General features: G+C 44.8%; 2 protein-coding genes across 2 annotated transcripts in view; both read right to left on the minus strand.

The window, feature by feature from the left end:
* LOC115111655 (EMI domain-containing protein 1-like) overlaps window positions 1-5980 on the minus strand; it is an 80566-nt gene extending 74586 nt beyond the window's left edge. The window contains exon 1 of the mRNA XM_065011605.1: window positions 5900-5980. The gene's annotated coding sequence lies outside the window, so the exon portion shown is untranslated. The remainder of the gene's footprint in view (window positions 1-5899) is intronic.
* Window positions 5981-6196: 216 nt separating this feature from the next.
* dnah10 (dynein axonemal heavy chain 10) overlaps window positions 6197-26432 on the minus strand; it is a 57824-nt gene continuing 37588 nt past the window's right edge. The window contains exons 42-80 of the mRNA XM_065011143.1: window positions 26119-26241; window positions 25880-26011; window positions 25399-25615; window positions 25155-25274; window positions 24851-24996; window positions 24539-24691; window positions 24122-24382; window positions 23834-24006; window positions 23620-23713; window positions 23324-23491; window positions 22944-23132; window positions 22563-22734; window positions 22236-22439; window positions 22068-22148; window positions 21728-21925; window positions 21394-21555; window positions 20989-21163; window positions 16866-17047; window positions 16077-16213; window positions 15658-15875; window positions 15013-15234; window positions 14729-14876; window positions 14341-14620; window positions 14006-14235; window positions 13625-13898; window positions 13418-13522; window positions 13153-13307; window positions 12893-13047; window positions 12586-12769; window positions 11010-11210; window positions 10542-10751; window positions 10289-10384; window positions 9953-10124; window positions 9679-9810; window positions 9388-9599; window positions 9004-9171; window positions 8587-8767; window positions 7537-7682; window positions 6197-6738 (exon numbers count right to left, since the gene is read on the minus strand). Coding sequence (XP_064867215.1) covers window positions 6592-6738; window positions 7537-7682; window positions 8587-8767; window positions 9004-9171; window positions 9388-9599; window positions 9679-9810; window positions 9953-10124; window positions 10289-10384; window positions 10542-10751; window positions 11010-11210; window positions 12586-12769; window positions 12893-13047; window positions 13153-13307; window positions 13418-13522; window positions 13625-13898; window positions 14006-14235; window positions 14341-14620; window positions 14729-14876; window positions 15013-15234; window positions 15658-15875; window positions 16077-16213; window positions 16866-17047; window positions 20989-21163; window positions 21394-21555; window positions 21728-21925; window positions 22068-22148; window positions 22236-22439; window positions 22563-22734; window positions 22944-23132; window positions 23324-23491; window positions 23620-23713; window positions 23834-24006; window positions 24122-24382; window positions 24539-24691; window positions 24851-24996; window positions 25155-25274; window positions 25399-25615; window positions 25880-26011; window positions 26119-26241 — 6723 coding nt within the window. The 3' untranslated portion in view covers window positions 6197-6591. The remainder of the gene's footprint in view (window positions 6739-7536; window positions 7683-8586; window positions 8768-9003; window positions 9172-9387; window positions 9600-9678; window positions 9811-9952; window positions 10125-10288; window positions 10385-10541; window positions 10752-11009; window positions 11211-12585; window positions 12770-12892; window positions 13048-13152; window positions 13308-13417; window positions 13523-13624; window positions 13899-14005; window positions 14236-14340; window positions 14621-14728; window positions 14877-15012; window positions 15235-15657; window positions 15876-16076; window positions 16214-16865; window positions 17048-20988; window positions 21164-21393; window positions 21556-21727; window positions 21926-22067; window positions 22149-22235; window positions 22440-22562; window positions 22735-22943; window positions 23133-23323; window positions 23492-23619; window positions 23714-23833; window positions 24007-24121; window positions 24383-24538; window positions 24692-24850; window positions 24997-25154; window positions 25275-25398; window positions 25616-25879; window positions 26012-26118; window positions 26242-26432) is intronic.

The raw sequence follows: 26432 nt of genomic DNA on the forward strand, positions 1-26432 counted from the left end.
TGGCACAGCTGGCGCTGCAGTACAGCGCCCCACTGCGCCACCCGGGAGGCACTAAAGATTGTACTTTTTGGAGAAATGTCCTCTGGTCTGATGAAACAAAAATAGAACTGTTTGTCCATAATGACCATCGTTATGTTTGGAGGAAAAAGGGGGACGCTTGCAAGCTGAAGAACACCATCCCAACCGTGAAGCACGGGGGTGGCAGCATCATTTTTTGGGGTTGCTTTGCTGCAGGAGGGACTGGTGCACCTCACAAAATAGATGGTATCATGAGGGGGGGAAATTATGTGGATATATTGAAGCAAGATCTCAAGACATCAGTCAGGAAGTTAAAGCTTGGTCGCAAATGGGTCTTCCAAATGGACAATGACCCCAAGCATACTTCCAAAGTTGCGGCAAAATGGCTTAAGGACAACAAAATCAAGGTATTGGAGTTGCCATCACAAAGCCCTGATATCAATCCTATAGAAAATGTGTGGGCAGAACTGAAAAAGCGTGTGCGAGCAAGGAGGCCTACATACTGACTCAATCACACCAGCTCTATCAGGAGGAATGGGCCAAAATTCACCCAATTTATCGTGGGAAGCTTGTGGAAGGCTACCCTAAACGTTTAACCCAAGTTAAACAATTTAAAGGCAATGCTACCAAATACTAATTGAGTGTATGTAAATTTCTGAACCACTGGGAATGTGATGAAAGAAAGAAATCTGAAATAAATAATTCTCTCTACTATTATTCTGACATTTCACATTCTTAAAATAAAGTGGTGATCCTAACTGACCTAAGACAGGGAATTTTTACTAGGATTAAATATCAGGAATTGTGAAAAACTGAGTTTAAATGTATTTGGCTAAGGTGTATGTAAACTTCAGACTTCAACTGTATCACAAACCCCTGAGGCACCTTATTGTTATTAAACTGGTTACTAATGTAATTAGAGCAGTAAAAATGTTTTGTCTTACCCGTTGTCTACAGTCTAATATATCACAGCTGTCAGCCAATCAGCATTCAGGGCTTGAACCACCCAGTTTATACAATTTGATAGATCAAAGTATCAGCTATCACACTATGTAAAGCAGAAACCCTCAACTAGATCTTTTGTTGAGAGAATTGTCGGGGGCAGTGGAGGCAAGGTCGGCAGTGGTTAAGAGCATTGGGCCAGTAACCGAAAGGTTACTGGTTCAGAGCCAACTAGGTGAAAAATCTGTAGATGTGCCCCTGAGTGAGGCACTTAATCATAAATACTCATGTAAATCGCTATGGATAAGAGTATCTACCAAAATGGAGGCATAATTACAAATCATTTGTTGACTGCAAAAAGCCCAAAAAGATGTAAGGTTTGACTAAAACATAATAATTTCAAACTTTGCTTATGTTTGTATACGATCACGTGTATATATTATGCGGGAGAATACTTGGGAACATATTTCTTAAATTAAAGACACTTGGAGCTGATTTCCTGGTGTTTATACAGTATTTTATGTTAGTCTATTATGTCAGAAAACTTGGGGAACCCTGATGTAAAGGAACACCCTCCTAATTATAAAATGCAATTAACTGGATTTATGTAAACTCTGACAGACACCATAAAAGGCATTTCATGTTCACAATTATTGTCCAACAAGGCCTTGATTGTTTTATTCTAACATAGATTATTAAAATATGCAATAGAAATCTCCAAATGATATTATTTTTATAGCACTACTATATGCTCCAGGGCTAATTTCATTAGCATTTTGGCACGTTTTTCTAGATGTAGAACATAAAACGACATGTATAAAGCAAACATTATCCCTTAGGTCAGCACAGCAAATACTTCAATTGTTTGTTGCAGAACAGTGGTTACAAAAAAAATCTTTAAGCCGTCAATGACAGAGTTGACAACAGATACTCAAAACAGACATATTGTTGCCTATAAAAATAAAAGTTTAATACAAAATGGGTAAAATATGGAAAATGTATTACTTGAAAATACCCAATAAAAGCATAATTATTCTATCAGATCTCTCAGCACTCTGATGGAGTTTATGTTTTAAGGAGTTGACAAAAATGGCATTTTTCTTCTTCATTGAAGTGGTATACACAATTGACTTTTTCCTCAGTTGCTTTATGACTATAAGACCAAGTTAAATGTAACATATTTGAACTAAAATTCATATTCTATTTTAATCTATAAGGCAGATGGAATTGACAGTTTATGGTTGTGACAATGGTGATTCCAATATTGTTTGTCTTGTTGCACACATGCGGAGATCATCCATTCACCTACTCTGCGTCTCACAAAGACACGGTGGTTGGAACCAAAAATCTCAAATTTGGACTCATCAGACCAAAGGACAGATTTCCACCGGTTTAATGTCCATTGCTCGTGCTTCTTGGCCTAAGCTAGTCTCTTCTTATTGGTGTCCTTTCGTGATGGTTTCGACCACAAAGGCCTGATTCATGCAGTCTCCTCTGAACAGTTGATGCTGAGATTACTCAGTTACTTGAACTCTGTGAGGTGCAGTTCATTGCCGATTTCTGAGGCTATTACCTCTAATGTACTTATCCTCTGCAGCAGGGGTAACTTTGGATCTTCCTTTCCTGAGGCGGTCCTCATGAGAGTCAGTTTTATCATAGCGTTTGATGGTTTTTGCGACTGCACTTGAAGAAACTTTCAAAGTTCTTCATGTTTTCCGGATTGACTGACCTTCATATCTTAAAGTAATGATGGACTGTCATTTTTCTTTGCTTATTTGAGCTGTTCTTGCCATAATATATACTTGGTCTTTTACCAAATAGGGCTATCTTCTGTATATCAATCCTACCTTGTCATAACACATCTGATTGGCTCAAACGCATTAAGGAAAGAAATTCCACAAATGAACTTTTAACTAGGCACACCTGTTAATTGAAATGCATTCCAGGTGATTACCTCGTGAAGCTGGTTAAGAGAATGCCAAGAATGTGCAAAGCTGTCATCAAGGCAAAGGGTGGCTACTTTGAAGAATCTCAAATATAAAATATACTTTTTTGGTTACTACATGATTCCATGTTATTACATAGTTTTGATGTCTTCACTATTATTCTACAATGTAGAAAATAGTCCAAATAAAGAAAATGTCCTTGAATGAGTAGGTATGTCCAAACCTTTGACTGTTTGTAAAATATTTTATAAATTAGCAACGTTTATAAAAACAGGTTTTTGTGTGTAAAAAAAAAGTCTATTTAATCCATTTTGAATTCATGCTGTAACACAACAAAATGTGGAATAAGTCAAAGGGTATGCATATTTTTGAAGGCTCTGTAGCTGACCATGCTCATTCCTGATTCATTTAGGATTTTAGACAAATCTGATGTAGTGAACCAAATCTCCGGACAAACATTTTAGGAATCAAAGTTTTGAGAGAAATATTATTTGAAGTCACAGAAGGCTATTGGAAGAAACTACATGTGATATTCTTTCAGTTGATATACATTTTTGCCAGTTTTATTAAAAATGTTAAATATTCTTTTGGAGAGTTTTAATTTCGGATCCTTTGCCCCGGACAAGGGCATTTGCAGGCATAGAGCCGACATGGAAATTAATATTGAAAGTATTTTGAAACCCCCCCCCCCAAATATTTTACCTTAGAAAAATTCCCTTAAAAAGTACATTTTTAAGCTCAAATAATGCAACAAAAGCAATTTTTTCAACTATAAAATACAGTTTCTGTGCCGGACAAGGATTGTCCCGACTTTCAAGAATCCTTGAGCTTATTTCCTGCTATTCTACACATTTTGCCATGAGGCTGAGAGCATTTTTGGCAGTGTGAAAGATGATTTCCTGTAATAAAAATAAAAAAATGGCATGGCTTATGATGCATTCATATGCTATATGTGGGGCATGTGCTACGCCAGTGATGCTTCTTCCTCCAGTCCCTCCTAATCATGGTCTTTGTCCAGCCTTAAGCTATGTGGTTGCCGTTTGCATCCTAACTCAGCAGCCTGTGGGCAGACCCTGGTGTTTGAGCAAGGTCCAGGCAGACAGAGCCAAAGAGCAGGGGTGGTGGGCTCTGTAACCTCTCTCCCATGCCCAGCGGAAAGGGGCCTGGAAGGTTTCTGTCCAAACAGCCACTAACCACAGAGCTGTGGGCAGGTTCCAAGCTAAACACCTGGACCTGCATCCTGCAGCCCAGTAATCTATATCTGTGGTCAAAGTGACTACACTTCTCAGGTCTCTCAATGGGTAGCACTGTAGGGCTTACCAGCTGCACACAATCATGATGCTGAAGAGGAAGAGAGGCCATCTAAGAGCATGATTCATAACAGCACACAGTTACACCACAACACAGGGCAGACATCGTGGCATCCTGTCCTCCTGAGGCACACTGTATGTTGTGAGGTAGTTTGACTCCTATCACTACTGCATTTATGAGATTATTACGGCATTGATGATGACTGCACCCCCTTACACACATTAACACGTAGGTGGGCAAGCTTCCCTAATGTAGTGGCTTTGCTTGTGGGTTGTCGCAGACTCAGACACCCTTGCACAGATGGGCATTGAGACAGACTGGCGCAGGACTCTCCTCGCAGTGCAGTGGAAGCTTTGATCTACTCTCTGAGGTTCATCTGCTCCGAATCACACCAAACGGAAACTGCTTCAGAAAGCTTGACGGGGGGGATTGTAGTGTCTGCATTTTTTGTTTCAGGGCATGCTTGGCATTTTATGAGGCAGCAGACCGGCGCAGAGTGGAGCCAAGAAGGAACTGGAGGAGTTTAGGGTTAATGTAAATCCCTCCAGTCTCGCTCAGCTGAAAATTATCTTGGCCTCTGAAGGGGAGGTAGGGGTCGTTTGCATTTTATCTTTTCCCTTTCTTGTCTTGTTACTTTTTTCCTACCCTTTTTTCTTCTCTCCACCCTGTAATCAAATATAAAGAGTTCCTTTACCTATTGTCTCTCTAAGGTCATGTATTACTGAAGTTCCTTTGACTAATTTGCCGGGCACATACATGAAAAAGTAGACCATTCTGACTTTTCTATTCTATAGAGTTGCAACACAGACTTTTTACTGCCCCCCCCCTCCACCCCCTCCCTCCCTGTGTAGGCTCATAAAAGTGCCTCCAGCTCCTCTCCACAGTGCTGTCTGCTTTATGACAGCCATACTAGTGAAACCAGCAGGTGCTATCTGGCCTGCCCCCCTCACCCCTCTAACCATTGCCCCACACTGTCAAGACTGGTCACACTGCTCACTGCTGTGGGATTATAAAATACAGGGCTCAAGCTGGGTGACTTGAGTCAGATAATTCCAGGCAGAACTGCCTGTACATGTGCTGTATGTCGACGTCATGGTCATGCTTGAGCCTCTCTGTGACCCAGACCGCTATCTCACCTCAGTATCTGAGATGACTCAATATCAGTCTATTTGCTCACTCTGAATAGCTAACGCAGAGAACAAACTACAACACTTATAGTCAGAGCTCGATCAAATAAATAAAAAGGAAAATAATATTGGAGGTCTAGGATAAGTTTGTGGAGTGTGCACTTTGGTCAATGTTTCACTCAGATACACATTTTCCAGACTCCTGGTTTTCCCAAAGTGACAGCTATAATACATAATATAGCTATAATCTTTAAAAATGGACTCAATTCCTTTTGGATTATGCATGAAAAAAACATGAAAGATGTTTCAATTAATTAAATTACAAACATATGAAGACAGCACGTACACACCTGACCTGTACGATCAGATTCAGACCTAAATCTACATTTAATGTGTGGGGATATACATTTTAAAACACCTATCTTTAGACTATATCAGAATGGAGGGCCTCCCTTCCCCTATACGCCAGCTCTATGTAGTCAACGAAAAGGGGGGATGAAATATAACCTGGAGAAATAATGTTACGATTTTAATTAAAACTAATACAAAACAGACCTTGTTTTCCCTGTGGATTTATTTCCCCCGTCAGTCGGTCGAGGCGGCCTGAGCACAGATGCTGGGCATTAGAAATGTCACGAGGAATAAAGCGGAGAGAGGACTTAATAAAAAGATCTGTCGTCAGAGATTAAAAATAGCAGGGGTTGGGAATAGAACCTCTGAGATCCAATGGCACCTCTTCAGAGGACTGATTGGAGACAGCAGTTCTGCAGTGGGTCTCTACTCCACTACTCTGAGTGAACACAGGACTGGGGTGGGCTGCCACCTAGTGTTAATTCATGATAAGAACAACTGTGGATTTTAAAAACTTTTTTTATTGAACCTTTATTTAACTAAGTCAGTTAAGAACTAATTCTTAATTACAATGATGGCCTACCCCTGCAAACCTGGACGACGCTGGGACAATTGTGCACCGCCCTATGGGACTCCCAATAACAGCCGGATGTGATACAGCCTGGATTCGAACCAGTAAGTGTAGTGACGCCTCTTGCACTGAGATGCAGTGCCGTAGACCACTGCGCCACTCGGGAGCCCTATGTTCCAGAGAAATCGATTGATGTAATAGTATGCTAATAAGCATGTCACCAAATGTGATATTTGATAGTTTCCCAAACATTTAAAATAAATTCAGCCTTTAAAATGTGCCTTTAAATGATCTACATAGAAATCTAAAACAAATATAAACATCATCAGTCTGCATTGAGGCACAGACAGACTCCCTGCAACACCCAGTGGGAGATGTGCTTGGTGGTAAAGAGATCTGCCTCAAACACCAGCCCCACACCCATAGCATTCCTCCTCATGGACGTGGTGTACACTGGAGTCCTCAGAGTATTCTACGAAACAAACACATAGACATTTTGACACAGTTAGAAAGCGTCAAAACAGACATTTTAAAACAATGAAACTGCATTGCTAGAGAGGCCACTAGCGAAGTCACTAAGCACATGTTCTGAAGGGTCAGTCTGCTATATCTGGTGTAATTCTCCTGTCTTATCTGGCGTCCTGTGTGAATTAAAGTATGCTCCTTCTAATTCTCCCTCTCTCCCTCTCCCTCCTCCCAGAGGACCATGCCTTAGGACTACCTGGCCTGATTACACCTTGCTGTCCCCAGTCTACCTGGTCGTGCAGCTGCTCCAGTTTCAACTGTTCTGCCTGCGGCAATGAAACCCTGACCTATTCACCGGACGTGCTGTTTTCGACTCTCTCTCGACCGTACCTGCTGTCTCGAACTCTGAATGCTCGGCTATGAAAATCCAACTGACATTTACTCCTGAGGTGCTGACCTGTTGCACCCTCTACAACCACTGTGATGATTATTATTTGACACTGCTGGTCATCTATGAACGTTTGAACATCTTGGCCACCGTTATATAATCTCCACCCGGCACAGCCAGAAGAGGACTGGCCACCCCTCAGAGCCTGGTTCCTCTCTAGGTTTCTTCCTAGGTTCTTGTCAATCTAGGGAGATTTCCCTAGCCACCGTGCTTCTACATCTGCATTGCTTGTTGTTTGGGGTTTTAGGCTGGGTTTCTGTATAGCACTTTGTGACATCGGCTGATGTAAAAAGGGCTTTAGAAATACAGTTGTTTGATTGATTGAAGGGATAAGGTGGTGAGTGGTGTTGCCCCTACCTGTAGTTTGAGGCGATGTGCTTCAATGGGGATGACCTTCAGGATGGGCAACTGGACCACCAGCACTTTGGGTTTACTCCTGATCAGACAACCCCTCTCTATGTCCCAGTCTGCTCCCTCCAGATACAGGCCTGACACGAAGCAGCCTGGGAGAACACAACCACAACCCTCAGTATCAAAGCATCACTGTCTGTCTGTCTGTCCGCCTGTCCATCTGTCTGTCTGTCCATCTGTCTGTCAGTGTGTGTGTTAATATGTCTGTCAGTGTGTGTGTTAATATGTCTGTCAGTGTGTGTGTTAATATGTCTGTCAGTGTGTGTGTTAATATGTCTGTCAGGGTGTGTGTCTGTCTGTCTGTCCGTGTTAGTATGTCCGCCTGTCCATCTGTCCATATGTCTGTCAGTGTTAATGTCTGTCAGTGTGTGTGTTGGTATGTCTGTCAGTGTGTGTGTTAACATGTCTGTCAGTGTGTGTGTTAACATGTCCGTCCGTGTGTCTGTCTGTCTGTCTGTCGGTCTGTCTGTCTGTCTGTCGGTCTGTCTGTCTGTGTTAACATGTCCGTCCGTGTGTCTGTCCGTCCGCCCGCCCGTCCGTCAGTGTTAGTATGTCCGTCTGTGTGTGTGTCTATCTCTCTGTCAGTGTTAGTATGTTCGTCCGTGTGTGTGTCTGTCTGTCTGTCTATCTGTCCGCCTGTCCATCCGTCTGTCTGTCCGTCCGTGTGTGTGTCTGTCTGTCTGTCTGTCAGTGTTAGAATGTCCGCCCGTCTGTCCATCTGCCTGTCTGTCCATCTGTCCGTCCGTGTGTGTGTCTGTCTGTCTGTCTGTCAGTGTTAGAATGTCTGTCCGCCTGTCCATCTGTCTGTCCATCTGTCTGTCAGTGTGTGTGTTAACATGTCTGTCAGTGTGTGTGTTAATGTCTGTCAGTGTGTGTGTTAATATGTCTGTCAGTGTGTGTTAATATGTCTGTCAGTGTGTGTGTTAATATGTCCGTCCGTGTGTGTGTGTGTGTGTGTGTGTGTGTCTGTCTGTCTGTCTGTCAGAGGACTCTCACCCTGTCCAGGCCTCTCGTTGACCTCCTCCTCAGTGGTGTACTGAGTGACCTGTGTGTAGAGTGTGGAGCGGTCAAGCGGCCAGCCGTTCCTTCTGCATGTGGCCTGAACCAGAGCAGTTAAGTAGGACTCTGGGATCTGCAGCCCTGACAACCACATCACATTGGGCTCCCCTTTATCCACCTGGAAGGAAGAACCATCAAAATAAAACATAACTACACAACCACTACATACATACATGTACATACTGTATTTCCATTTATATGTACTATACATCATGGATACTTTGATACCAAGAAAGTGTGACCTTGAATAACATATCTGCATGAGCAACAGCTAATGGGGATTCTTATAAACTAAACCAATCTTCTGGGAGATATGTCTCAGAGAATAACTGTATTAGAGCGCCGGATGTTCACCCAGGAGTTGTACTGGTCGTAACGCCTCTTGAAGTGGATCATCCAGTTGCCCAGGGACTTGAGGGTATCAGGTGCCAGCTTCCTCCAGATAGCAGGGATCATGCCGTTGAAGAGGGCGCGTGCCACCTCATCCAGCTCACTACTCATGCCCACCTCACCAGCCAGAGCCTACGGGCACAGACACGTTTGTTAGTTCACATCCCCATACCAAACTATAGGTACTATAGGTATCTCACCTGGTTCCTTTAGTAAATATGCAATAGACAACAGCAAACGTTCTGTTTTATGTAGATACAAAATAAGGCCCAATGACAATCTGTCCCTGTAGTTCTTCCTCTTTCTATACCCCTCACTGTTCCTGCCTGTCTTCTCCCCCTCTCTCACCCTCTGCAACTCAGCCAGAGAGCGTCCAATCCTGACAATGAGCTTGTTGAAGCGCTCCAGCTCCTGCAGCAGCACCACGGAGGTGGGGGAGATCTCCAGGCCAAACTTCTTACGGATCACGTCCAGGTCAAACACCTGGGGCAGCTTGTTCTGGATGTCCCGGGCCACGTTGCTGATGTACTCATCCCTGCTGATGCCTCCACCAGACTCACCTGAGGACCCCGACAGAAAGGTGAGGAGGCCAGATTATGCTCAGTCTGTGTGTATGTGTGTGTGTGAGGTTTCTGTTACCAGTCTGCGGCTGCAGATCTATCAGGTGGGTCCACATGTCGCGGGCTGCCTGTGTGTAGTATCCAATCTCAGCATTGGGGTGCAAACCAAACACCTCTGGAGTGTTGGCCAAGGGCAAGGTCTCAATCTCCCCTGTGATACATAGCAAGTCAATCAGAGAAGATGGATGACAACTACAAGTTAATAACAACAATGGCAGTGCAGTAGAAATCGTATGTAAAAAGCTACATTTGAAGTCTGTATATCAGACCAGTGATGAACTACATCCACTGACCAACATAATTTTCCTTGGGCCCGTCAGGAGGGATCTTGTAGTCCACGTCCTTGTTGTGGAAGAAGTGAAAGGGCTGGAAGGTGTCAAAGATGAAGTCTCCCAGGTACTCATCCATGTAGACCGTCAAGATCCTGCGGTCAAAGCTGTCTATACACCTGCCTCCATACATTACCTGAGAGAGGGAGCGTAAACACGCACGCACGCACACACACACACACACACACACACACACACACACAAACACAAATGGAAGCCATTAGTGCGAGGCTATTATACTAATAGGATTCTGTACTATCATTGTTAAGTCAATGTGATGTATGAATAGGTGAGCCTGACCTCTCCTATGAGATACTTGAGACTTCCCCAGGGGATCTTAGCATCTCCCTGAGTGTGAGCTTTGGTCAGGTAGGTGTCCAGGATCTCCATGCACACCTGGTCAACAAAGAACATCCACATCAGCGCACACAAAAACTGGAGTTACAGACATGACATTTAAACTGATCAGCAAAAGTAAATGACTATGAAGTAAATGTAATCAATAGTGTAAGTCCTGTGGATGCTGTTACAAAACAGCCGTTTTCCCACTCACCTGGAAGTCAGACTCGTTAAAGTCGTAGGACACGTTCCAGCCGATCTTGCCGTACTTGCGTCTCTCCTGCACCACAGCGTGGAAGAAGGACAGCACGTAGACCAGGCTGCGGTAGGCCGGGTGGGGGCAGCCCATCAGAGTCTCGTGGGCGATCTTAAAGAAGGTTGCCCTCATGTTCAGCTTCAGCCCGTTGGGAGGCTCCGTCACCACCTGGACGAACAGAAAAACAGAGATCAGGTCCTAAAGTCAATTCGCTTCAATCCTCAATGGATCAGTTTTGCTGTGATTAGGTGAACGAATCGGGCTGGGGAGACTGTATGGTGTTGGAAGAGTGAATCAGAGATAGACAGACAGACACTTTATCATAAAACTAAGTCACATTGTATACAGTTAGCTGCAGTAGGCAACAGTCTGTGTTAGCTGCAGTAGGTAGCAGGCCTGTTTGACTAAGTTAGAGCTCTTCCTCACCTTGAGAGACTTCTGTAGGATGCCGATGGGAAAGTCTTTGATGGGATCAGTGGTGAGCCACAGTCTGAAGTCAGGGTGGGCCTTGGTGATCCTCTCCAGGGACTTCTCTAGGTCCTTCAGCCACTTCACCAGCAGGTGGCAGTTCTGCAGCATCAGCCACTGGCCCCGAGATACCGCCGTTTCCAGCAGCTGCAGCGCCACCTACAGCACACAACAACAATACTGTATCATACTAACAACATTCCAATTAGCTTTGTGGTTGAATGTGCACCAAAAGTACATGTGTTATGCAATCTGGTTTCCGCTCAGGTTATAGATGTGTCACTGCAACCTTAAATGTCCTAAATGATGTCTCAATTGCCCTTGATTCTAAGCAATGTTGTGCAGCTATTTTTATTGACTTGGCCAAAGCTTTTGACACAGTAGACCATTCCATTCTTGCGGGCCGGCTTAGGAGTATTGGTGTCTCTGAGGGGTATTTGGCCTGGTTTGCTAACTACCTCTCTCAAAGAGTGCAGTGTATAAAGTCAGAACATCTGCTGTCTCAGCCACTGCCTGTCACCAAGGGAGTACCCCATGGCTCGATCCTAGGCCCCACGCTCTTCTCAATTTACATCATCAACATAGCTCATGCAGTAGGAAGCTCTCTCATCCATTTATATTTTTTATTTCAACCTTTATTTAACTAGGCAAATCAGTTAAGAACAATTTTTGTTGTTGTTTTGTTTTTGTTTTGAATTTCACCCCTTTTTCTCCCCAATTTTGTGGTATGCAATTGTTAGTAGCTACTATCTTGTCTCATCGCTACAACTCCCGTAGGGGCTCGGGAGAGACGAAGGTTGAAAGTCATGCGTCCTCCGATACACAACCCATCCAACCCGGAAGCTAGCCGCACCAATGTGTCGGAGGAAACACCGTGCACCTGGAAACCTTGGTTAGCGCACACTGCGCCCGGCCCGCCACAGGAGTCGCTGGTGCGCGATGAGACAAGGATATCCCTACCGGCCAAACCCTCCCTAACCCGGACAACTCTAGGCCAATTGTGGGTCGCCCCACGGACCTCCCGGTCGCGGCCGGTTACGACAGAGCCTGGGCGCAAACCCAGAGTCTCTGGTGGCACAGCTGGCGCTGCAGTACAGCGCCCTTAACCACTGCGCCACCCGGGAGGCCCAAGAACAAATTCTTATTTACAATGGCGGCCTACCCCTGCCAAACCCAGATGACGCTGGGCCAATCGTGCGCCGCCCTATGGGACTCCTAATCACGGCCAGATACAGCCTGGATTTGAACCAGGGACTGTAGTGACGCCTCTTGTACTGAGATGCAGTGCCTTAGACCACTCTCTTTATGTTGTGTTGTGGTGTCTCTCTTGTCGTGATGTGTGTTTTGTCCTATATATTTTTCTCTTATCCCAGCCCCCACAGGAGGCCTTTTGCCTTTTGGTAGGTCGTTGTAAATAAGAATTTGTTCTTAATTAACTGACTTGCCTAGTTAAATAAAGGTTAAATAAAAAAAATATTAAAAAATTGTAACATTGGAAGCTCTATTGCTGTGATTAATGAGTGTTGCCTGCTACCTTCTCCTGACCTTGTCCCATGGCCAGAAACTTGAGCCTGCTGCCCCCAAAGCCAGACCTCTCAGCAAGCTTCATGAGGTCACTGGCTGGGTCAGAACCGGGGCTCAGAATGAACACGATGGGGGAGTTGGGTGAACTCTGCTCATAGATGGCCTCAAAACTGATCACAGGGGGCTGCACATACCTGAGAGGGAGGGGGGCGAGGTAGACAGTAGAAAGTGAATAGGGAGAAACACTAAACACTAAAGTCAAGATATTTTGGATCAAAGCAATAGGAGTTCAGGTTTGTAGGAGAACGGTCTATTACTTCTCTCCCATGGTGATGGTGACATAGTCAGTGACAGCCCGGTAGACTCTGTCCAGGCGGAAGCAGCGCAGCAACAGCAGCTTCTGGAAGGCAGTCAGGTTGTCTTTATACTTCATGGGGAAGGGAGCCTGCTCTGGCCCATCCAGATCATACCACTGAGATGACAACAGAGAGGAGGATTAACAATGAACCATTCTAGAGAGGACATAGGAACATATTCAGTGCATCACTAGGTCACAAGATTGGATGGTGTTACTCACAGTCTTCCACTCTGGCAGGTTCTTCTCCACGTCATCTGGTAGGGAGCCAAACTCAGCAGGGAAGAGCTCAGCCAGTCGTATGATGTCCTCCCAGCCCTGGCCTGGAAGCCAGTGACACGGCTTCTTCCTCTTGCTCATCTCCAGGGACAGGTTGCCTGGATTGGGGAGCACAGAGAGGAAAAAAAGTGTATGTGAGTTATGGGTCTCCAAGTTGGTGTGCTGTGTTTATGTGAGTGTATGGTAGATGACATCATATGTCTCTCACCCTTGAGGAAGAAGTCCAGCTCCTCCTGGGGAGCCCTCCCCTCTGGCTGCCCAATCTTTATTGTCAAATTGAAGGAGAACAGCAGCTTGTGTCTCTCAAACAGACCTGAGTCACACACACACACAGTTTCAAATCAATCCCAGCTATCACATAACTGTTCCCACAAAAGTCCAAGTTTGACCATTCCTGAACACCCTGTCACCTCACCTGTGCATCCATAGTTGTAGACATTGTATGTCAGGGTGTCCATGATGTTCTTCAGCCTCTTGGGCAGGATGGAGTCAGGCAGGGACTTGCGCAGGGAGAAGTCAAAAACCTCCAGATAGGAGGCCAGAGAGTACTGGTACATGCTGTTCACCAGGGCCATCTCCGCCAGCACAAAGAACAGGATGGCACCGCGCTTGGCAGCGGGACGGTAGCCATCTCGCAGCTTATCAATGTCTGTTGATGTCTTCTCTGCCAGCTTCAGCTTCTCAAACACCTAGGGAGTTACATCAGAGAACACAGACAAAGCATTAAGAGAGCCCAGGCCTCATGCTCTCTGATGTCTTCCCCTTGAGAGTGAGTGTATCCTGTCTCCAGACAAACCTCGCTGGCCTTGGACTTAGTCTCCTCTAGAGTGTGGACCAGCTCCACGTTATCCAGCATGTTGCCTGTGGAGGTGGCTAGCTCCCTCAGCAGAGAGTCCTCCAGGTCTTTCAGCAGCTTCTTGTTCTCACTGGTCTCCTGGATCAGTCTCTCCCGCTGCTCCTCCAGCTCCTTACGTTCAAATCCCACGATAACACTCAGCAGCTGGTCCTCCAGACCCTTCAGCGTCACTGAGAAAGACACACACACACACACAGGCACACAAACTGTTACCCCACACACTCACACCACATACAGTGTAGACACAGGCGTGCTGACATACAGAGACGTCTCACCAGTGTAGTTGATGACCATGGCCTTTCCGAACACAGAGGGAGAGTACTTAGGGTTGGACAGTTTGGTGTTGAGGTAGAGTTTGAAGTTGGGGTCGTAGTCCACCTCTTTGTCCCCCAGTGTTATAACCTGCCGGCCCTCGGCTCCTTTCACGTTCTTCTCCAGGACGTTGTCGATCACAGGGTCAATGTACTCATCCACGTCTTGGAACAGGAAGGGAAAGCCATACTTGATGGCCATCTCCAGCTGCTTCAAGAAGTCTGGGTCGTTGAACGAAGAGATCTATGGAAGAGGTCAATCACATACAGTATAAGAATAACATCCAGTAAATGCAGATGTAAAAGAATAATAGTTAGATCCTGTGAAGTCAGCTGATAAAGTTAGCCGTACCTTAAGGTTGAACTTCTCCTCCTTCTTTTTGATCCAGTTGAGAGCTTGCTGTTGGGGGTCGATACACATGGGGAAGCGGCTGGCCCTGGTGGTCAGAATCCCGTTCTGGACTGACAGCTCATCTGGAGGAAGGCCCTCTGACCCCCATCTACAACACAGACACCTTTACTCCCTCTCTTCCTCTCACACAGGTACGGAAACACACGCTTTAAAAAAACGCACTCACAAATGCAAGTATGAATGCATGTACGCACACACACCAACACACACGTACAGTCTCTGACCTGCTGATCTCCACCTCGTCGGTCAGTAGGCTCTCCACTCTGAAGGGCTGGCTGAGAGGGATGCCTCTCTCCAACACATCCTTTTCCCACACGTCAAACACCATCTCATTCCTGAAGTCCCAGCTGAATGCCCCCTCGTAGCTCAGGAACGCAGCACAGATCAGGCAGTCGCCTAGGAGACGCACACGACGCTGTTTCAACTCCTCCAGGTCATCTGTCCATCTGGGAAGAGGAAGAAGGAGAGGAAGACGAGAAGAGGAGAAAGAGACAGATACAGAGATGGTAGGGCAGATGTAATTTCAACGTCTAGTTTTGGTTTACATTTGGTTGAGTTGTCAACTAATGTGAATTCAACAAAACATTTGACCATGTCATTGGATTTAGGTTAAAAGTTGGGTGAAATGACATGGAAACAATGTTGATTCATATATGGTCCACAGCCTTCAACTGACTGTAAGTCATGCTGACGTTGATGACTTCTTGCAAATCCAATCAGTTTTCCACGTTGATTCAACATCATCACATTGAATTTTTTTGTTGAAATGACATGGAAACAACGTTGATTCAAATACGGTCCACAGCCTTCAACTGGCTGTAAGTCATGCTGAGTCTGTGTGTATATGCACTCCACCGTGCTGTCCTCACCGCTCATTCTCCGAGCCCAGGCCTGAGATGAGTTTGTCAGCAGCGATCAGCCTCCTCTCCATGACCTCAGCCTCCTCTTGCAGCAGCTGCTTCTCCCCCATGGCAGCACTGTACTTGTCCCCCAGCGCCCCCAGCTCCCTCTGGATGGTCCCCAGCTCGTTCTGAATACGCTCCAGCTCACGCTTGCTCTGGAAGAAGTTCTTCTCTAGGCGCGCCACCTGCAACAGACAGCCAGGGGGGTTGAAACGCCACTAACACAACACTGCTCATTCTTAAAGGCTGGTGCCATTTAACTGGCATGGGTCATGTGCTGGATAGTGTTATGCCTATAACATAAACAAAAGAGATTTATGACTATGACACTTCCCCTGTGCCGATCAAAGTCATTTACAGTGTTTATACTATCTCTATCACGTTACCTTCTCTCTCTTGGGCTTGATCTCCCTGGCGACGTCACAGTAGCCCATGACAGCCTCCACAAACTTGAGCATCCCAGAGCCAGCCTTACTGATGGCCTGCATCTCCTCAAAGCTGGTGTTCAGGTTCTTCAAGAAGCCTGGCCAGGGGAAACACAGGGCAATAGAGTGAACATATACAGGTAACTGCCAAAATAAAGAGTAAATGAGTAAATGAGTAAAACTTGAGTAAATGAGGCTTACAAAGTATATTGAAATCAGGTGTTTCCACACAGGTGTGGTTCCTGAGTTAACTACGCAATTAACATCCCATCATGCTTAGGGTCATCTATACATATGCCCAGTTGCCCATGAGTTTGGCTACCATGGCTAGAAGAAGCCACAGGGGTCTCAAAGGAACATAGGGGATTTAAAGTGTGTGTGCGTGTCTCAGTCACCACTCACCAGATCTCAACCCAATTGAACACTTATGGGAGATTCTGGAGCTGCGCCTCCACCACAAACACCAAATGATTTCTGTGGAACAATGGTGTCGCATCCCTCCAACAGAGTTCCAGACACTTGAAGAATTTACGCCAAGGAGCAATGAAGCTGTTCTGGCGGCTCATGGTGGCACAACACTCTATTAAGACACTTTATGATGGTGTTTCCTTTATTTTGGCAGTTACCTGTATCCATGTATTTGCTATTTGAGGGCTCATACTGCATATTAAAGTTGCATTACGGATAAAGTTAGACCTATTGTTGTACTGTTTCGGAGTGAAAACCACAGAACAGAAGTGGCCTACCTACCTCTGACAGTCTTGACCTGGCTGGGGTTGATGGCATCACAGTCCATCTCCATCAATGCACGCAGGAAGTTGCCCTCTGACATCATGCTCTTGGCTGACTTCCAGCTGATCTCCTTCTGGCCTCGCATCACCAGGATGCACTCACACACCACCTGCACCTGTTTGGGCGGCTTGGCAAATGATCTGCAAGGGTTGACGCGCCAGACGAGTGGACAGAAGCACAACCAAAGAGACAGGCACAGGAAAAAAATTATCAATGAACATGAATGGAGCTCTAGGGCAACAACTTTTGTTAAAGCTGGAATCCGCATAAGGTGAAACAGCACCACTGTATGACGTAGCGCCTTGGTTATTATTTTCTTTTGTTGATGAAAAAGAGGAGAGGAACATCTGGCATCATGGTAATTTAGAAAAAAATCACGCATGTAATGATGTCTGAGGGGGAAAAAAACTGTGTTCGTTGTCTGAAATAACTTATTTGTTGTTGTAATATCACAAATGGACATGGCAGTTTCACCAAGTACAAATTGCTGCTTTAAAGGAGTCAAGCGGGAAAAATATTTGTTTTGTTTCTATCCATTGGCCAATCCTACACCTCTCCAAGGAGGAAATATACAGTGTCTCAACACAGCACAGCAAGATCTATAAAACAGGATTTACAGTGTCTTCAGAAAGTATTAACAGCCTGAATTAAAAAAAAATATTAAATTGAGATTTTGTGTCACTGGCCTACACACAAAACCCCATAATGTCAAAGTGGAGTTAAGTTTTTAGAAATGTTTACAAATTAATAAAAAATGAAAAGCAGAAATGTCTCGAGTCAATAAGCATTCAACCCCTTTGTTATGGCAAGCCTAAATAGGTTCAGGAGTTCAAATGTGTTTAACATGATTTCTGAATGACTACCTCATCTCTGTACCTCACACATACAATTATCTGTAAGGTCCCTCAGTCAAGCAGTGAATTTCAAACACAGATTCAACCACAAAGACCAGGGAGGTTTTCCAATGCCTCGCAAAGAAGGGCACCTATTGGTAGATGGTAAATATAAAAAAAGCAGACATTGAATATCCCTTTGAGCATGGTGATGTTATTAATTACAATTTGGATGGTGTATCAATACACCCAGTCACTACAAAGATACAGGCGTCCTTCTTAACTCAGTTGCAGGAGAGGAAAGAAAACCGCTCAGAGATTTCACCATGAGGCAATGGTGACTTTAAAACAGTTACAGAGTTTAATGGCTGTGATCGGAGAAAACCGAGGATGGATCAACAATATTGTAGTTACTCCACAATACGATCCTAAATGACAGTGTGAAAAGAAGGAAGCCTGTGCAGAATAAAAGTATTCCAAAACATGCATCCTGTTCGCAACAAGACACTAAAGTAAAACTGCAAAAAATGTGGCGTTATGTTATGCGCAAATCCAACACAACACTGAGTACCACTCTTCATATTTTCACGCATGATGGTGGCTGCATCATGTTATGGCTATGCTTGTCATCGGCGTTTTTTAGGATAAAAATAAACAGATTAGAGCTAGCTAAGCAAAATTCTAAAGGAAAACTGGTTCAGTCTACCTTCCAACAGATACTGGGAGACAAATTCACCTTCAGAAGGACAATAACCTAAAACACCAGGCAAAATATACACTGGAGTTGCTTACCAAGACAACATTAAATGCTCCTGAGTGGTCTAGTTACAGTTTTGACCTAAATTGGCTAAAAAATCTATGTTAAGACTTGAAAATGGCTGTTTACTAAGGATCAATCAACTTGACAGAGCTTGACGAATGTTTTAAATAATAATGTGACAATATTGTACAATCCAGGTGTGCAAAGATCTTTGAGACTTACCCAGAAAGACTCACAGCTGTAATTGCTGCCAATTCTTGATTCTAACATCTTGCTTAGCCAAATACATTTCAACTCAGTTTTTCACAATTACTGACATTTAATCCTAGTAAATATTCCCTGTTTTAGGTCAGTTAGGATCACCACTTTATTTTAAGAATGTGAAATGTCAGAATAATAGTAGAGAGAATGATTTATTTCAGCTTTTATTTCTTTCATCACATTCCCAGTGGGTCAGAAGTTTACAAACACTCAATTAATATTTGGTAGCATTGCGTTTAAATTGTTTAACTTGGGTTAAACGTTTAGGGTAGCCTTCCACAAGCTTCCCACAATAAGTTGGGTGAATTTTGGCCCATTCCTCCTGACAGAGCTGGTGTGATTGAGTTAGGTTTGTAGGCCCCCTTGCTCGCACACACTTTTTCATTTCTGCCCACACATTTTCTACAGGATTGAGGTCAGGGCTTTGTGATGGCCACTCCAATACCTTGATTTTGTTGTCCTTAAGCCATTTTGCCACAACTTTGGAAGTATGCTTGGGGTCATTGTCCATTTGGAAGACCCATTTGCGACCAAGCTTTAACTGATGTCTTGAGATGTTGCTTTAATATATCCACATAATTTTCCTCCCTCATTATGCCATCTATTTTGTGAAGTGCACCATTCCCTCCTGCAGCAAAGCAGGTTATGTCAATATAGAACTTGTTTTACTGTGGATATAGATACTTTTGTACCGGTTTCCTCCTGCATCTTCACAAGGTCCTTTGCTGTTGTTCTGGGATTGATTTGCTCTTTTCGCATCAAAGTACGTTCATCTCTAGGAGACAGAACGCGTCTCCTTCCTGAGCGGTATGACGGCTGCGTGGTCCCATGTTTTTTATACTTGCATACTATTGTTTGTACAGATGAACGTGGTACCTTCAGGCATTTGGAAATTGCTCCCAAGGATGAACCAGACTGACTGGTTGAGGTCTACAATTATCTTTCTGAGATCTTGGCTGATTTCTTTTGATTTACCCATGACGTCAAGAAAGAGGCACTGAGTTTGAAGGTATGACTTGAATTACATCCACAGGTACACCTCCAATTGACTCAAATGATGTCAATTAGCCTATCAGAAGCTTCTAAAGCCATGACATCATTTTCTGGAATTTTCCAAGCTGTTTGAAAGCACAGTCAACTTAGTGTATGTAAACCTCTGGAATTGTGATACCGTGAATTATAAGTGTGTAAATAATTTTGGGAAAAATTACTTGTGTCATACACAAAGTAGATGTCCTAAATGACTTGCCAAAACTATAGTTTGTTAACAAGAAATTTGTGGAGTATTTGAAAAACAAGTTTTAATGACTCCAACCTAAGTGTATGTAAACTTCTGACTTCAACTGTATAATATTAGTGTCATCAAGATATATAGTATTTTATTTTTCTTATTTAAAAAAAAAAAAAAAAAAAAATCTTAAGAATTTTTGACATTGAGTATTTTGTGTAGATCGTTGACAAAAAATTATAATTAAATCCATTTTAATTCCTCCTTGTAACAACAAAATGTGGAAAAAGTCAAGGGGTGTGAATACTTTCTGAAGGCACTGTATTTTCTTTGGAGTGTTGAAATGGAGTTTTCTATGAATTAGGATAAGGATCACGGAAAAAAGCATAGGTCACACTAGGTTTATACTTACATCCTCCTTCAACAGATGGATTAAAAACTCGAAACGTATTCCCAGTGAATGTTTTTGAAGTGTGGGAATGACGTATTTGATTTGTGTTTTATTGTTATATGTTTTTATTGATTTGTGTCTAACCAAAGCTGCCTTCTCTATCTATGAGGTTAGTGGTCTGGACCAAGTGTGTTCAGTTCAGTCCTGCTCCTGGAGGTCTGCTCTGTGTAAGCTTTAAAGCCACTGAGTAACTTGTTCCATTAATCAACATAAGACATTTCCCAAAATCACAATTTGTAATTTTCCTATGACAACATTTTCCTATTTTCCAGGGAGCCAAGGGCCGGGGAAGGGGCCAGATGACAACGTGACACTCCATCAGGACCAGACTGCTGATTCCTGGCCCAGACTGTCTGATGAGTGTAACCACTACATTATGGGTGCCTCCCAAATTACACTTTATTCCCTATATAGTGCAGAGTCAAAAGTAGTGCACTATATAGTGAATAGGGTGCCATTTGTGATACAACCTCTGTTTAACTTGTGGGACACAAAACCAACCAGGTGGGTGCAGTGGAGCACAGAGGGGGGAAGGTAGGGAGGGGCACCTGATCTCAGTGACGTCAGACTTGTCCAGGCTTTGCAGGGCGATGCGGGCTGCCTCCAGAGCAGGCAGGGCCTCAGCCAATGAGCTCTCAGCATCCCTCTTCTCCACAGCAATAACCTTGTTCTGCTCCTCGATCTCCTTGGCTTTGTCCTCCGCCAGCTTCTTCTTCTCCTCAGCTACACAAGAAGGAGAGTTGTGTTTACTTGTGCTGCCCTGTGGGCTATGATTAGCATGGTATGGGTACAGCGAACGTGTCTAAAGGCTCTTCCCAAATGGCACCAGATTCCCTCTATAGTGCATTACCGTATGAGCCCTGGTCATAAGTAATGCACTAAATAGGGAATAGGGTATATGGAATATGGGTTACATTTGGAACTCAGTCTAATGCTGTGTTGACTGCACTGACCCACGGTGGTGTTGGTGGCGATCTCCTGCAGTAGAATCTCACAGGCGGAGGATTTCTCTGCTAGAACCACCTTTTGCTCTGCCAGCTTGATGTTGAGCTCAGCCAGCTGCACACTGGCCTCCTCCAACTTATCCAGACCACCCTCCAGACGCTTACACTGAGCTGGGACACCACGCGAGGGACCACGCGAGGGACAGAGGGAGACAACTTTACAATCTCTCACACACGCAGGCACACACACAAAAAAAAACACAAATACCACTGCAATACAGCACAGCAGTAGCAGGGAAACCAAGGCCCTTTGATATTTCTCCCACTCTGTGCTCCCTGTTACCCAGGATGTATTGGTCCTTGTCCTCCAGGAGGTTGGCGTAGGTGCTGATGAAGTCCAGGTAGTTCTTAGGGGTGACATAGTTGCTGCGTCTGAGCTTCTGCAGGAACATCTTGCTGTAGTCACCCACCGAGCCGTGCACCATACACACGTGAGCAATTACGGCTGCCGAGTGCCTCTCGGGGATCATTGGACTCTCACCTGTGGCATGACATTAATGGGTTCAGTTGCACCACTATAAAGCTTATATAAACACCCTAATCAGAGTCAGTGATAAATGTATCGATTGTATAATTTTAGTACATTGCAGTGGTGGTGGAAGTGTGAATCTGTGATTCCATACCCAGGAAAGACTGAGCCACAGCATGCAGAGCCTGAGGAGGCCAGGGAAGGAACCAGTCAATACCAGTGTTGTTCACCAGCCCTGTAACATAAATGAGACAAGGAGCAATTACATAAACTCTTCAGACAGTAGACAAAGCCAAGTGAACAGTAGTGAAGGGTTGTGTACCTGGGAAGTTTCTGCAGCGTGTCCTCAGGGTGTCTCCCACAGGGGACATTCCCAGGACAATGTGCAGGTTGTTGGCACTCTTGTTGACAAAGTACTGCCACACGCTCTCCTTGGACGGGCCAGAGCCCATCTTTATGGCCTCATCACGGAGCTGGTTCAGCACCATCTCTTTCTCATCATCTGGGAACAGAGCAGGGACCATGCCTGCACACACAGAGGGTTAGTCAGACTGCAGAATCTGGTCCAAAGTAGTGCATTATCTAGGGAATAGGGTGACATTTCGGATGCACACAATGTGTGGGAGCTGGTGTATGCTCAAGTGTTTACCCGAGGTGAGCATATTGTTGATGAGTTCCAGGAAGCCCTCCTCAGCCACGTGGGCATCAGTGAAGAGGAAAACTGTCTTCTTGTCCTCAATGCCCAGCTTCAGATACAGGATCTTCAGGTCCTCACGGAGGTTGGTCTCTGAGTAGCCTCTGCTCAGTGTAATCTCAAACACCTGAAGGGGCAAACAACAGTCCATATAAGAAGGTATCTTTCTGGTGTCTCTTTAAAGGCCTCCTCCCATATGAGCAGTAGCAGATGATGGATGTGTCTCAACTGGCACTCTATTCCCTATATAGTGCACTACTTTTGTCCAGAGCAAAAGTAGTGCACTATATAGGGAATAGGGTGCCAGTTGGGACGCAGAGGATGTGTCTGGCTAACCTCGCAGCCTGCGGTGAATGCGGCAAGCTTGGTAAGGGACTGCTTCCCGGAGCCGCCAACCCCCACCAGCAGGGCGTGGCCGCGGTCCATCCTGATGATGCGGTGCACTCTTGTCAGGTGCTCCAGGGCGTCGTCAAACAGAACCAGTTTCATCTTGGTCTTGTTCTCATTGTACTCCTCCAGGATCTCCTACAGAGCAGTGACAGGGGCAGGTCAGCAACGAGACAAAGGCTTGAGACTGGGCAAACAGTAAAGTTGTGATATTTTGAACATATTGAAAAAAGGGTGCCGTTTAATTTTGCCTAGTACAGGTGACAAGGGGCAATTATAAATGTAAAAATCAAACACGTTTGAAAGTCATCATCCCAACTTCTGAGTACCTGGAACAAGGCTTTGGAAGCATCATAGTCCTGTATGTCCTCATAGACGCGTGGCTCAGACTCGTTGAGGGCAGTTCTGTAGTCCCCAAACAGGATGGGGTCCCTCATGGCTGACTCCAAGTCTGACTTAAAGTGCTCATCTATCAGGTTCTTTATATGGTCCTGGACCTGAGACAACAAGACAGGGGACAGATGAGAGTGGAAAACAAGTACAATATAGTAAGAGGAAGTTACTGTAAAGGGATTAATACATTTTTTCATGATTAAGTAGAACAGAACCATGCAGATGAACGTACCAGGGCTTTGTCTATTTCATTGATGAGCCTGTCATGGAACACCCTCAGGCACTCGTTCCTCCACACACGCACAAACTGGGTGACCGTTAGAAACCTACAGAAGAGAAACGTTCAGAGACTAAACATGACACATCACTTAACATGGGCTTCTAGGTGTTAGCAACATCTTCTTAACACATGTTATTTAGATTCAACCGAGGGTAATGTTTAAGACCTCTCAGCGTTGGTGAGGACCAGACCGTTGTAGACTCTGGACAGGTCCCTGAGGTTGAAGATGTAGTGGAACTTGGATGGTGTGGGTGGCAGGTCTTTGATGATGTTCTTGTACAGCTCCAGAGTGCAGATAGTCAGCTTGTCACACATCGTCTGGATGCACTCCTCAAACGGCTACGGTTTAAATGGTTAGAGTTCAATCAAGTCATTTCATACAATAATTAATGTGTGGTAATGCTGTTTTTGGTGGTAAGAGCTGCATCTTAAAATGTGTGATCGTGCGTCTCACCCTGGTGTGTCCCTTGAGGATGGAGGAGTAGATAAGATGGAGGGAGTCCTCGTCTGGGAAGGGGATGTTGAAGACACTAAAGAGGGAGATGAAACGGGTGTCCACCTCGTTCCTCCCACCTCCTGCCTTGCCCATGGCTGCGATGAAGCCTAGGTCCTTCAGAACTTTGTAGTTCAGCTCCTTCCCTCTGTCATACATGCCTCCTCGGTCCAACAGCAGCTTCAGCAGGGCAATGGGTTGCTGGGTCCCATAATCATCCACCTGATAGGACACAGGTACAATGACATACCAACATACAATCAACCAGACAAACAAACACACTAACCTACATTAACACAGACACACATGTAAAGGATGAAGGTTGAGGGATCGAAGAGAGGGTGATGGGGAGCTAGAGAAGAGCAGGCATGTACCTACCCTGGGCATGTTGAGGTCATCCATAAAGACCAGCAGTCTTTTTCCCATGGGAGGGCCGTATATCTCCTTGGTCCTCTTCTCCACGCTGGCCTCAAGGTTCCTCTGGAGGTCCATGGAGGTGGTCCGTGATGAGAAGTTGATGGTCAGCATCATCTGGAGACACAAAGAAGCAACATTAAACACAGTTAATACACATGGTGTTCGTCCTAAATGGGCCCTGCCTCAAAAGTAGTGCACTATATAAGGAATAGGTTGCCATTTCAGTGTCATGGGCTCTGTCTGTGTCTCTGTGTCATCCTGTTGTAAACTCACAGTAGTGTCCATGTTGAGATTCTTCAGGAAATTCTGAGTAGTGGCTGTCTTGGAGGTGCCAGACTCTCCCACCAGAACTACAGGCCTCTTGATCTTCACCATCTGCTCCAGTAGCCAACTGGCTCGTGTGGTGTCCACAGTAGGGACTGTAAGAGAGAGAAAGATGGAGATAGAGATTGAGAGAAATATATGGAGAGAGAGGAGGGAGAAAGAGGGGAGGTTGGAAACATTTGGTATCTGTAGGAATCCAGTGGATGACTTATTTATTTGTTTTTTGCTGAGCACACATGCATTGATGCTTTACCCAGGATATCGATGAACTTCACATCAGGGCTGTGGACGTATTTGGTGACCAGGGAGCTCCAGGTAACCCACTTCTTCTTGGTCCCATCAAAATGGAAATCATACAGAGTAGGCAGGTAACCTGTGTGAACAGACATCCCAGCCATTCATTTTGTGAATAACTTGTAGTTTTGGGTATCTAATAGCTGAATACAAATTGAAGTATGACTGTATTTGACCGATGGCTTGGATGGTGCCTCGCTCACCTGGAATCTCTCCAGGTCCAACAAGAGCCTTCTCATCATGACCAGTGGTCAAGCTGGACAGTTTCTTTACAAAGTCATCAAATTTGGCCCTTCCGTTGTCCAGTAGGCATGCCCCCAGAGAGCAATACAGCGCCTCCAGGAAGAAACACTCCAGAACATCAGCATCATAGACCTCTGTCTCCAGCAGGGCATCCAGCATCATGGACAACTGCGTCACCTGGACACGACAGACAGACGGACGGACGGACGGACAGACAGACAGAGAGCGGGGTTATGAACAGGCATCATGAAAATGAACTATAGAACTATAAATGTAGGGTAAGAAGTTTGCTGGATCCAATCTTAGGTAGGTGATACAGAAACTGATTTTGTTGCAGGAAATACTGCATACCTGTTCATGAGATTCAATTTGGGTAAATATAATTAGCAACATGTTATAACACTCATGTTATAACACTGAAGAAGGCCAAGCTGTACCAACCATGTTGAGATCTGTCTGAGGGACGATGGTCTTCAGTTTATCCACCTGTTTGCCATCAACAATACCCTCCACTATCATGTCGATAGTGCTGGGCACGTACTTTACAAACAGCTTCTCCAGGTGTGGTTGTTCCTGTCCAGGAAAAGACAAGCAAATGCAAGATGAGACATTTCAACATCAATTTTGATAAAGCTGAAAGGATAAAACCTTTATGCATTTTACTGTGTCATGTTCCTTACCTTTGGAGGTCTGTTACTGACCCATTTCTGCCAGTAAGGAGTATAGCGAAGATTTTTGGGGTCCACAAACACCATCCCACAGCGAGAAACTGTTGCAGGGGAGGCATACTGCAGATCTCCAACCTACAACACATGATGGACAAATGTATTTACCATTCGCATTGAGAAATTCTTCAAGTGATAGTTCACCCAAAATACAAAATGACACATTGACTTCCTCACCCTGTAAGCAATCTATGGACAAGGTATGACAAAAAATCATGCTTTTATTTAGTTTCCAGATGCTAAAATTTTAGAATAGGTTGCACAAATCC

The sequence above is a fragment of the Oncorhynchus nerka genome, linkage group LG27 (assembly GCF_034236695.1).
Source record: "Oncorhynchus nerka isolate Pitt River linkage group LG27, Oner_Uvic_2.0, whole genome shotgun sequence".
NCBI classification, from domain to species: domain Eukaryota; kingdom Metazoa; phylum Chordata; class Actinopteri; order Salmoniformes; family Salmonidae; genus Oncorhynchus; species Oncorhynchus nerka.